At 31.7% G+C, this 14,319-nt stretch overlaps 1 protein-coding gene across 1 annotated transcript in view; it reads left to right on the forward strand.

The window, feature by feature from the left end:
- The window catches only part of LOC139853908 (uncharacterized), a 199,367-nt gene extending 185,388 nt beyond the window's left edge, over positions 1-13,979 (forward strand). The window contains exons 4-7 of the mRNA XM_071843248.1: positions 7,036-7,201; positions 8,135-8,217; positions 8,376-8,504; positions 13,086-13,979. Of these exons, the coding sequence (XP_071699349.1) occupies positions 7,036-7,201; positions 8,135-8,217; positions 8,376-8,504; positions 13,086-13,965 (1,258 nt within the window). The 3' untranslated portion in view covers positions 13,966-13,979. The remainder of the gene's footprint in view (positions 1-7,035; positions 7,202-8,134; positions 8,218-8,375; positions 8,505-13,085) is intronic.
- The last annotated feature ends 340 nt before the right edge of the window (positions 13,980-14,319 follow it).

Here is a 14,319-nt window from a genome sequence, read left to right on the forward strand (position 1 = left end):
TTCCGTAGACGAAATGCGTTTGGTTCATTCTCTTGCTTGAGATGTTTTCAAGAATCATGAAAGGTTTGAACGCAGATTGTAATCGTCAAGATACAAATGAGTTTTAAGATGAAATCAAGTGGCAACTTGAAGAATTTGTTTAGTTTCATATGTTATAATTAATATTATAATTCATTTTAATTGTACAATGTCGGTAGTCCACAGTTGATAGTCCACAATTAACAGTCCAATAATTCATATATAGCTTAATATATAATATCCGAATTAATTAATACGTATCATGACCCGTATACGTCTCAGACTCGATCACAACTCAAAGTATATATATTATTATAGAATCAACCTCAACCCTGTATAGAGAACTCGATCATTACTGCATATAGAGTGTCTATGGTTATTCCAAATAATATATATATATATATATATATATATATATATATATATATATATATATATATATATATATATATATATATATATATATATATATATATATATATATATATATATGCGTCGATATGATATGTCAAAACCTTGTATACGTGTCCCGATATTTAAAGTGCGTAACATAAATACAGAAATTAAATGACAATAAATAAAATTGCGAGAATGTAAATTGCGAGAATGTAAATTGAGATAATTAAATTGCGATAAATAAAATGTAACCTGTTAGCTAGGAACAGTTAGCGTGGATTCTTAACAAAATTCTTTTCATAGTTAAATTGTTTGTTTCTAACAAATTTTATTTTTCCAATGTTTTCTTCATTATGCCACTTGTTGGATTCTGATAGGTCAAAATCCAAATATGAAATTGAATGAAAATGGTTATTCTGCGGTGAACGGATTCGTATCTTTGTAGATGTAAGTAGGATAGTAAATGAATGTTGAATCAGAGTTGAAGAATGTACAGTGTAACTTATTAATGTGAAATCTTAAATATTCCTCGGGTATTACCTACCCTTTAAAATATTTTCATCATTAACAGTTTTGTACAAAAGAATTTTTAATTACAATCTTTATGAAAACATATATACATATATATTTTCTTCAGATGTAATTATGGATTTAATGAGTTAATATGATATTAACTCATCTGATTTACCGTTAGAACAAGAATATATAATCTCTAAAACATTAGAGATTACATAATCGCCATGTCGAATGAAGATAAATGATGTAGAACGATACGTAGAACGATGATTATACTCGAGGTATAGAATGAGATGTTGAGGTTTATGCTGCAGATGTTGTTGTTGATGGTACTGGTGTTACTGGTGTTGTTGCTGAAGCTGGTAGGTTTTGCACCATGTTTTCCAGATTGATTATTCGAGCGCGAAGTTCGCTGACTTCTTCCATTATTCCGGGATGATTGTCGGTCGGAACGAGCGGAATGAATAAGGTTTAGAATTGTGGATAGAATATAATCATGACGAGATACTCTGGAAATGAGTGAGAAAATGGTATTACGGACAGGTTCGCCGGTAAGTGCTTTAGGTTCATCGTCAAGAGGTAAATTCGGTTGGTGAAAAGGATCGCCTTCTTCACGTCTCCATTGATTAAGTCGACTACGAACCCATCAGATGAATTGGGGATGGCTGATTGGTTGCTCCATTCCGGTTACACTGCTTTCGGAGCTTAGGTGAAACTCTATGTCAGAATAGCTGTCGGAATAACTATCGGAATAGTTATCGGAATCTAAGGGACTCGAACCGGTTGAGGGATTCATCTCGTACGATCAGATGAAGGATTTTCGATAAGAAATAGATTATAAGACGTAGATTAGTACCCTGCAATATATAATTTAGATATGCATATATAATACTAAAATTCCATAAGTTACGGAGGAATCTACGGAAGCTGTCAGGTAAAGGTAACAATAACAGATACGCTAAGATATGAATTTTTCTATACACTATCTATGCAATAGAGGCAGTAAGACATGTCTAGACTAAGAATGATAAGCAGGAAATTTCCTAAGGATGATAAGCAGATGATTTCTGACTAGAAACGATAAGCAAAACTTTTGACATGCAGATACGGTCGAAGTCCAGACTTACTAATGCATCCTAACAACTATCAGTTAGACACACTAATGCAAGACCTGGTTCGCTAAGACCACCGTTCTGATACCACCTTTAGTACAGTTGGGGACAACCACCGTCCCACCCAGTGCCTTCACAGCTAACCGCATGGTGACCACTGAGTGTACCTCAGATACTGATTTTAGGGTCTGCCTCTCGGCTACTGCCAACCCTCGTAAGGGATCACAAGGAATAAGAGCCAATGCTTTGTCACAGGTAACACTGTGAGAACCTCCTTTACGACTAACCCACCACACATGGACGGCGTTAACCTGGCTCTGATACCACCTGTGATAACCCGTCCTAATCCATCTGGACGAAGTCATCAACATTTGATCCCAGAGCGATGATTGACTCCAAGTAATGTCCTTAAAATGAGCAAATGCACAGCGGAAGATTTCTTTCATACCTGAGAATAAACATGTTTTCAAGTGTCAACCAAAAGGTTGGTGAGTTCATAGGTTTATCTTAAAACAATAAAATTCATCATTTTAATAGACCACAAAATTTAAATGCTGCATGGTACAAATGGGCCAGAATCCTATACCCACCTGTAATGTACATGCTATATCTTTTAAATACAATACATCTTTCTCGTGTACGAAACCATTTTCATAAATCATAGTAACCGTACACATATCTTGTGCACAAAAATAACATACACATAACCTGTGTATAAAATCATTCACTCGATATATAACATTCACATCAACTGGAGGCAATTATCATGTCCACATAATTCAATGGTGGCAATTATCATGTCCACATAATTCAATGGTGGCAATTATCATGTCCACATAATTCAATAATAATCCGCAGAACTTCTGTCTGCATAATAATTCATTCAAGGAATGGTTTGCTTGTGTCTATCTCGTCAAACATTTATAAAATCATTTCATGTACTCGCAGTTCTAAATATATTTCAAAAGCATTTAATAAAGCAGTTGTAAAAACAGCACATGTATTCTCAGTCCCAAAAATGTAAAGAGTAAAAGGGAATCAAATGAACTCTCCTAATGTATTTTGTAGTAAAAATACATATAATGAAATTGAACAATACAGGGTTGACCTCAGATTCACGAACCTATATCATTTGTATATTTATTAATACACATAATCGTAATCGAACAACTCCATATATTATAACTTTATATATTATATAATTAATTTGTATATGTATTTGAAGATGATTATGATATATATAGTTATATATATATATATATATATATATATATATATATATATATATATATATATATATATATATGTATATATAACTATATATATATATTAAAAGTATCTAATTTATTATTTATGAATATTTATATTTATATAAAGATTGTTAATATAATTAATTCGTACATATATGTAATATTACTTATAAGTTTATTTTTGTATACATAATAACCAATAATATTAATAATAGTAAGTAAAGGTTGTATAACATTACTTATAATAATAATAATTATAATGAGAATTATAGTAAAAATAATATTATTGATATTAGTAGTAATAATGATAATAATAATAATAATAATAATAATAATTATATAGTTGTAATGATAACAAAATAACAAGTTTTGTAAAAATGATACAAATTTTAATATTACAATACTAATAATGAAAATGATATTTTTGTTATTAATAATAATAATAATAATAATAATAATAATAGTATCAAAAATGATACTAATGCTAATATTTATAATTGTATTATTTTAATAATAGTTATAATAATATTAATAATCACAATCATAAAAATAGTAATAATACTAAAATGATAAAATTAATAATAATACTTATGTAAATAATGCTTTTAATGATACCATGATAATAATAATAATAATAATAATAATAATAATAATAATAATAATAATAATAATAATAATAATAATAATAATGATAATTATAACAATAACAATAATAATCATAATAATTAATAATAATAATAATAATAATAATAATAATAATAATAATAATAATAATAATAATAATAATAATAATAATAATAATAATAATAATAATAATAATAATAATAATAATAATATTAAATTAGGTGACAACCTTTGGAGAAAAACGATTTCCAAAAAAAATACGCCACTGTCCGGGCTCGAACCCGCGACCTCTCACTCACCCGAACCATTACTTAACCATCCCTCCATTGTTTTCTTTCTGTTTTAATAACCCTCGTTTGTTTATATAAACCGTATACCAAAGTCATCATCTTCTTAATACGTTCAATCAAATCAGGAACTCAAATCAAAATCAGATAATACTCAAAATTTGAATTAAGATTTTAGATTTAGTTGCAAATGACCTGTAATGACTACTAGTTCGATTAAAACAACAAAAAATTGAACAAAATGTCTGTTGCAGTTCGTAAACCAAACAAAAAAAAAACTCAAACATCAATCTTGCTTTTGAGATCGTTTTAGATCCATATTCCTATATGAAAAAGTTTTTAAATTACATATAAAATCTTTCTGAGTCCTCAATTGAAACAGAAACACTAAATAAGAATCGAATTTCATGAAGAACATAAAGTTTGACTTTTTGTTCAAACAACTTTAACTCAAAAATTACAACTCTATTTGGGAAATTGGAACTCGATACTTTGCAGAAAGTTTGAGTATAGAAATCCTAACACTTCTGCATTTCTAGTTTTTGAAAATTCAATCGAATTCGAGTTATGGTGTTATGAATTCATAAACAGAGGTGTCGAGTCTGTAATGGCTTTTTCTGTTTAATCTGAATAAAAAAAAATTTGTTAAAGATTTCTGTAATCTGTAGTGGATAAATGAAATCGTATCTCCTTAGCTATTAACTAGAATGGCTTGTCTTATAGCAATTTGGTCAACAGGAGGAATGCTTCAATACAGCGAATAAATAAAAAATATATATATGAAATCAAAGAGATTGGTACGAACGATTTAGATGTCTAACAAATTGAGGGTTCAAACAAAAATCAGATACAGTTAATTGATTGAGATGTGGAACTGAATTTGATCCTTTTATGCAAAAGCACGTACGATTATGTTATTAATTTAAAAAAATACTGAATTATGTATATATAACAGTATATGTATACGTATAACACAGTTGTTGTGTAAATCTGTATATACAGAATTATACTTATCAGTATTTATATTTATATATATGGTATGTATATCATAATTATATATATCTTATATTTATATATTTATTTTATAGATTGTAATCAGTTTTATTATTAATAATTATAAATATCATATTAATACTCTTAATATTATGTATAATAGTAAATAGTAATAGTAATACAAATAATAATATTAGTAATAATAATAATATTACTAATAATAATGATAATATTTATTTTAAAATATATAACACTATTATTATTTATATCAATAATACTAATTATACTAATATTAAAATAATAATAACTCCTATTATTTTCATAATAATAATAATAATAATAATAATAATAATAATAATAATAATAATAATAATAATAATAATAATAATAATAATAATAATAATACTAATAATAATAATAATAATAATAATAATAATAATAATAATAATAATAATAATAATAATAATAATAATAATAATAATAATAATAAGATTGATATAACTACTTATGTTTATTAAATCCCATGTATATATATATATATATATATATATATATATATATATATATATATATATATATTGAATTGATAATATTAAAAATTCTGAAATTAGTAATAATAATAAAAGTAATATAATAACTATATTTCAACTTGTAATTAAATTTAACATAATAATATTATATATTACTAATTATGTAACACTTATTATTTTATGATAACATATTTAATATTTGTATATATATTATAGATATATTAGAACATATATGTAATATAAACTGTGTACAGGATTCATATATATATATTTATATATTTATTTAATAACATCTTATTTATTTTGCATATTACTTTATACATAATTGTTCGTGAATCATCGGGCATGGTCAAAGGTTAACTGAATGTATAAACATAGTTTAAAATCCTTGAGATTTAACTTAACAAACTTTGCTTATCGTGTCGGAAATATATAAAGATAAGGTTTAAATTTGTTTGGAAATTCCCGGGTCATCACATAACACATATAAACCTATAGGGTTACACACATAGAGCAACTAGATACCAATTAAGTATTTAAATGCGATTTAAATATAATCAACCATAATATGTATGATAACATTATTATTTAGATGAATAATTATGTACAATGAAGTAACAATATATATGCACCTAGTAATGTTGCAAGTAACATTTGATTGTGTTATATTTGACAAATATAACTTGACAAATTGTGCAAAAGGACAAAGTGATTAGTCAAAGTGGTTAGTCACCTCTTGGATTCTTTGTGTATGGAGTTTGTAAGATCAATAATGGAGTTGGTAATAATCATTTTGGTCTTGCTAATTATTATTGACTTCTTATGTGTGTAAGTTTGTAAGATTCATTTATAAAACATATGTACACACATTTTTTGAAATATATGCATCTTATTATCTTTCATTTTTCTCTCATGCAAAACAACTTCTAAGTATTTCTTTTAGTAAGTAAAAGAGTTACTAGTTCAAGTAACATAGTGTAAGAAAACACAAGGTAGAAGGTTGTTCTTAATCTTGTTCTTTCAATCATTAACGGTTGAGGACTAGCATCCATTTGGTATTGGAATTTTGCTCAAGTGTAGATTACCGATAGAGGGAGACTATTTTAGATCCTACATTCTAAGCATCTATTTCTTCTCAAGTTCAAAGTCTTCAAAGGTTGTAGTCTTTAAACTCACTATTTATTATTTAGTTTTCTTAACAACATGCAATTGGATCCTTAGTGGGGAGTTTTTGAAAGGATTAAAAATTGTTGTACATGCTTCCGCTGGTAAATAGTTTTATAAAAAAAAAACATACAAACCCCATCAGTTGTTTGTTGTACAAATTGTCTCGTCGTATGAATAGGGACCTTAATGAGTTGTTGTGGCTAGCTTGTGTGGCTTTAACTGACCAGTTTGTTCACGAGTGGTTAACTAACGAAAGGTACCAAGCTGGTTTAATGGAACTTGAGCCGCATATAAATGTTTCAGGCAACGTAAATGCGTTTACTTTTAGAATTGCCTATTGTTAAAATAGATAAACCAACAGATCTTCAATCTTATTAATCAACCAATTACCAAGATTACACAAATATCCAATCGAACAGCCACAAGGATAACAGAACCGAATACAACCAGGTGACAAGATTAAGTGCCAAGATTACAAAGAGTGAAATGCAATAACATTAAAAGGATCAATCAATTGAGACAAACAATTGATTGATCAACACAAGTTTGGATTTTAGGGAGAAAGTGAGAACAAAGTAATCGGCTGTAGCAAGAGTGCCAAAACGGGTGTTAAACCCTAGAGGATCACCAGCAAATATATACACAAAGAGCAACATAAGCCACCCTCCATAAAACATAAATGTTACAACCAGCCCCCTTGAACTATCAATCAGCAACAATAACCCCTGAGGAATGAACCATCATGCAAGGAAGGTCCAGAAACACTGCACCAGCAGTCCTATAATTAACAGACAAACAAAGCAAGTTAGAAATACCATTAACACAAGATAAGCTTGATATTTCAACATCCCCCTTCAAGCTTCTTTTGGAACATATCAACAAGACCCAACCCTTTTGAAAGAAGATTATGTTGGGCAGAGCTCAACCCTTTTGTTAAAATATCTGCAAGTTGGTTTGCAGACTCAATTTTTTCAGTTCTAATAAGACCAGAGGAAACTTTGTGCCTTATAAAATGAAGATCAATATCAAAGTGTTGTGTTCTGTCATGAAAAACAGGGTTGGCAGCAATTTGAATAGCTGAGCTATTGTCACAAAACAGGGTTATGGAAAGGTTGACTTTGATGTTAAAGTCAAGCAGTAGATTTTTCAGCCACACAATTTCACAAGCAGTAGACCCCATGGCCCTATATTCTGCTTCAGCTGAGGACCTGGAGATAGTGGCTTGTTTTTTACTTTTCCAGGAGACAAGAGAGCCACAAAAGAATACTAAGTATCCTGTGACAGATTTCCTGTCTAGCTTGCATTTTGCCCAGTCTGAATCACAGTAAGCATACAGAGAATACCCATTGCCCTTCATCATTTGAATTCCTTTTCCAGGGGCACCTTTAAGATACCTTAAAACCCTAAAGGCCAGATCAAAATGTGATTGTAAAGGGGCATGCATATACTGACTGAGTACATGAACAGCATAGGCAATGTCAGGTCTGGTAAGAGACAAATAAATAAGTCTCCCCACAAGTTTTTGGTACTCAGTGATGTTAACAAGCAGCTTATCTTTGTTACTGGGTTTACAAGCAACACAAAGGTTTTGCTCAATAGGTGTAGACACAGGTTTACAACCAAGCAGACTATAGTCATTTAACAAATCTAGGCAATACTTCCTTTGTGACATGCATATACCATCATCATTATCCAGAATTTCAATACCAAGAAAATATTTCAGTTTACCCAGATCCTTAATCATAAATTTAGATTTTATAAAAGTTTTGACTTGGTCTATTTCACCAGGGTTATTCCCAGTAATCACAATATCATCCACATAGACAAGCAAGGCAACAAACACATTGTCATAGTTTTTCACATAAAGGGAATAATCAGATTCACTTTGAGTAAAGCCATTTTCAATTAAAGCAGCATTTAATTTTTCATTCCACTGCCTTAGAGCTTGTTTAAGCCCATACAAGGATTTAGACAGTTTACAGACTTTATTTTTAGCAGAATCACCATAGTATCCTTTGGGCAAAGTCATATAAACATCCTCATTAAGATCACCATACAGAAAAGCATTGTTGACATCAAGCTGGTATAGAGGCCAGCCATTTTGAACAGCAATAGTGATGAAACATCTCACAGTGACATGTTTTACCACAGGAGAAAAGGTCTCATCATAGTCAATACCCTCTTTTTGGCTGTACCCTTTTGCTACCAGTCTAGCCTTGTATCTTTCAATCTCCCCATTGGACTTGTACTTAATCTTATAGATCCATTTATTACCAACAGGTTTTCTATCATTGGGAAGGTCTGTGATAACCCAAGTGTTATTTCTAATGAGAGCTTCCATTTCAAGGTTCATGGCCTCAATCCAATTGGGGTCAAGGCAAGCTTGCTCATAATCTTTTGGTTCAACAGATTTACTCAGATTAGACACAAAACACAAATTTTCAGAGTTTAACATAGAATAATTGACCACTTTTTCTATACCATATTTAACTTTACCCTCAACCACAAAGTCATCAAATTTTCTAGGCATGACAGGATTTCTGGAAGACCTCCTTAGATTTCCAGGTTCATTTTGAACCTCAGTTTGCTGTGACCCATCATCAATGTTGACATCATTGCCCTCAGGAGAAGTAAGGTGATCATCTAAAGTTGTTGTAGGACTGTGATCATGTTCATTGTCATTGTTAGAATGACTAGAGCCATGATCACCATCACTACTGCCATCATTATCACTTACATCTCTCCCTTCATCATTGGGACTTTCAGTATTTGACTCAAAAAAGGTGAAATTTTCATGATTGAAGAAGTTTTTGTGATTTAAAACATTTTCATTACTCACAAAATCTTTTGACTTTAAAGGAAAAACAATTTCATAGAACTTGACATCTCTAGAGTACAGAACAATTTTTGACTCCATATCATAAAGTTTGTAACCTCTTTTCTCATTTGAAAAACTAATAAGAACACATTTTAAAGACCTACTTTGAAACTTATCAGAAGGATTTAAGACAACAGCAAAATATAGACAGCCAAAACACCTTAGGTGGGAGAGATTGGGTTCACATTTAAAAATCATTTCATAAGGGGTCTTTCCAGAAAGCACAGCAGTGGGAGTCCTATTAATCAAGTAACAAGCAGTTAGAACACATTCACTCCACATATTCAAAGGTAAACACCCTTGAAACATAAGTGCCCTTGCAACATTTAACAAGTGCCTATGTTTCCTTTCAACTATTCTATTCTGTTGTGGTGTATAGGCACAAGTGGTTTGATGGATGATTCCTTTATTTGACATGAGATTAAAAAACCTAGAGTTCAAACCATTATCACTTCTAAAGGTTTTAATTTTAGCAGAAAACTGATTTTCAATGAGGTTTACAAAAATATTGACATTTTCATAGACCTCATCTTTAGTTTTTAGCATATACAACCAAACAGCCTTGGAATAGTCATCAACAATGGTCAAGAAGTATTTAAAACCTTCTCTACTTTGAATTCTAAAGGGACCCCATAAATCAAGATGTATTAAATCACCAAGAGAATTGGACTTATGGTCACTTAGAGGAAAGGGATCCCTAGTTTGTTTTGCTTGGTGGCAAACATCGTAGGGATCATTTTCATGAATATCTTTTAAGTTTAAATTTTGTTTTGAAACTTTTAAGACTTGATTAGATGGGTGTCCCAATCTAGAGTGCCAAAGTTTAAAAGATACATAGCAGTTACTCACATAAGGACTTGAATCAAACAAGTAAAGGCCATCATGTTGGCTACCAGTCCCCTTTATAGTCCCCTTTTTCAAGTCCTGAATATAACATTTAGAATCATTGAAGCTAACCATTAGTTTACTATCTTTGGAAAGCTTATGCACAGATAGGAGACTGACACAGTATTCAGGAACAACAAGGACATCAAACAAGGTCAGATCATTGGTAAGTTTTAAATTCCCAACCCACATGATTTTGGCCCTGGTCCCATTTGGGTGACCAACAGAAAGATTAAATTTTGACACATCAATTACATCACAAAGGTGTTTTTCATACATAGTCATGTGCTGGTTTGCACCAGAATCAATGATCCAACTGAGATAAATGGCTTTGTTTTGAGAATAGTTGAAGTTAAAAGATTTATCAAAGTTAGAGTTAAACTCTTTGCTGTTGTTGACAAAAGTACTCGAAGCATTAGCATGACTGGAAGAGGCAGATGGCTTATCATTGATGAGGCTAAGAAGCTTCAACATTTATTCATTTGAAAAGGACATGGTGGTGACAGGAGAAGAGGGGTTACCCTCATCTGAAAGGTTAGGAACACTTTGGGTGACACTGTTGTTAACAGATGGTTTGGGGGCAGTAGGTCTCCAATTACTAGAATTAGGACCATTTCTTTTAAAACCAGGAGGATAACCAATAATTTCATAACATCTTTCAATTGTGTGACCTAATTTACTACATTTTTTGCACTTAAGGTTGGTGTTGGGACCTCTATTGTGGCCATTATTGTTCTGAAATCTTTGATTTGAAGTTTGGGCAATGAAAGCAGAGGTATGTGGTTTTGGTGTGGTATCTTTGTTGGAGAAACCTCTATGAGATTCTTCCCTAGATACCACAGCATAGGCAATTTTAACATCAGGTAGAGGGTCTCTTAAAAGGAGATTGCTCCTGACAGACACATAGCAGTCATCCAATCCCATGAGGAATTGCATGAGTTTGAGGGTCTTATTATGATCAGCAATATGGGTAGCAGCAGCACAAATACAAGTAGGTATGACAACCAGGGTATCATATTGTTTCCATAAAGCATTTAAGCCATGATAATATTCAGATAAAGATGACCCATTTTTTTTCAAAGAGTTGATTTTATGATGAACATTGAAAATAACATATCCATCAATTTTATCATATGTTTCTTTTAGTTCAGTCCATACAGTTGAAGCATTTTCAGAAAAAATTAGACCGGGATAAAGTTCATCAGCAATAGACCCAAGCAACCAAGATAAGACAACAGAATTACATATATCCCATTGTTTAGAGAGCACTTCATCAGTAGTGTTTTTAATGCAAGTACCATCAACAAAACCAACTTTATTTTTTGTTTCAAGAGCAAGTAAAACAGACCTACTCCATATTTTATATTTCTCAGTTCCTTTTAGTTTTAAGGTGATAAGAGGTGCAGCAGATGTATCACTGGGATGAAGGTAAAGAGGGTCACCAAAGTCCAGTTTGGTAATCAAAGTGACTTCACCCATAATAACAATCCCACCAGAGTCAAGAACCACACACAGATATACCAGACACAACCAATTAGACAGAAAATCACACAGCAAACAAGATCACAAAACTTGTAAGGAAAAAGAGAAGGAACAAAAAACAACAAGAAGAGGGCAAGAATCAACCAGATGCTTGATCAGGTTTTCACACGTTTCAAGAACGTGGATCAAGAGTTGGGCATCAGGATTCAGTCAACAAGGGGAACAGAAAAGAAAAGAAGAGAAAGAGGAAAGGGACTCCCCTATAGAGCAATTACGCTCTAATCACAGCAGCAGAAAACAGCGGAAGAAGATAACAGATGGAGACCAGCACAGAAAACGAACAGAACCAGATCAAACCCTAACCCTAATTTCAAAATTAGGGTTTCTTTCGATCTGATCAAATCACCAATAGATCTGAAGCCTATGCTCTGATACCATGTTAAAATAGATAAACCAACAGATCTTCAATCTTATTAATCAACCAATTACCAAGATTACACAAATATCCAATCGAACAGCCACAAGGATAACAGAACCGAATACAACCATGTGAAAAGATTAAGTGCCAAGATTACAGAAAGTGAAATGCAATAACATTAACAGGATCAATCAATTGAGACAAACAATTGATTGATCAACACAAGTTTGGATTTTAGGGAGAAAGTGAGAACAAAGTAATCGGCTATAGCAAGAGTGTCAAAATGGGTGTTAAACCCTAGAGGATCACCAGCAAATATATACACCAAGAGCAACATAAGCCACCCTCCATAAAACATAAATGTTACAACCAGCCCCCTTAAACTATCAATCAGCAACAATAGCCCCTGAGGAATGAACCATCATGCAAGGAAGGTCCAGAAACACTGCACCAGCAGTCCTATAATTAACAGACAAACAAAGCAAGTTAGAAATACCATTAACACAAGATAAGCTTGATATTTCAACACCTATGAATATGAACCCAAACTCATGTTATTACAACAGTGGAACCTATTTGATTCAATGTTGTGTTGGTCCTACATGGCAACAAAGTTGAAGACTTGGAGTGATGATGGAGCTAAAAAGCTAATGTTACTTCTTGCTCAAATGGGGTGTTCACTTGATGAAAGTAAGCAAAAGTTTCGTTACATGAGTTTTGAAATTAAGAAGAAATTGAAAGATATGTTTGACCTTTTTTTACCAGATTATGTGCTGAATGACTTTTATTTTCGAGGGTTTATGTTAGATGGTTGCAGTTCAAAAGTTTCAGCTGCAGATGTGGTTTATGGAGTCAGTGCGCTATTAGAATCGTCTATCGAGTCAAACGGGTCAAACGATCCACAACAGTTTGTGGAGGCATATGATGCTTTATCATTAAGACAGTTTGAAAAGTTAGAATTGGGCATGAGACGCGCTATCAAGATCCAACGGGCCATTCTTAGACAAGTAAGCATGGCCATAACCGGAAAGGGTTTGCTACAAAGTGGCGAGAAATTCAGAGGGGTCAAACTTGTGGACTCGGAGGATGTGAAGTTACTTGGCTACCCACTAACTTTAACAAAGTTTGGATACTTTTTAATGGATATTTTGAAGGAAAAAGTCGAAAAGGTGAAACCTTTGATATGTGTTTGCTACACTCAAGAAAGGGTGAAAGTCTTGATTGTCGAAGTTTGTGGTAAACCAATGCATGGAAGCGTTCAAGAAAATGCATTTGGGATGGCGTTTCGAAAGGCGCCTGAGGAGACAGGGGCCGAGCTTTTTCATGTGCTTTTTGAGTCATCATGGATCATTTTGGATGCTGCTGCTGTTAATGACTTCATGATGAAACTAACCGAGAAGCTATCGTGAACAACTATATTTGAAACTTGGTATAATTCATTTTTTATGTGTTTGGTTTACTTGATAGTCATTTTCTTAGTAGTTTTTAGGGTTAAGGCTACTCAAGGTTCATATACTTTTCATTTTGTCCCGATGTAGTCCATATACCCAAAAAATACTATTATAGTCCATAAACTTTTAAAAAGTGTATCGATGTAGTCCACTTACCTGATAAATAGGTTGATCGATTTTAAACCGTTGATCTTCAAAAAAGTATACATTTTTTGTCCCGATGTAGTCCATATACCCAAAAAAAAAAGTACTAATGTAGTTCACATACTTTCAAAAAGTGTATCGATGTAGGCCATAAACTTTCAAAAGTGT

The sequence above is a fragment of the Rutidosis leptorrhynchoides genome, chromosome 6, assembly GCF_046630445.1.
Source record: "Rutidosis leptorrhynchoides isolate AG116_Rl617_1_P2 chromosome 6, CSIRO_AGI_Rlap_v1, whole genome shotgun sequence".
In the NCBI taxonomy this organism is placed as follows: Eukaryota; Viridiplantae; Streptophyta; class Magnoliopsida; order Asterales; family Asteraceae; genus Rutidosis; species Rutidosis leptorrhynchoides.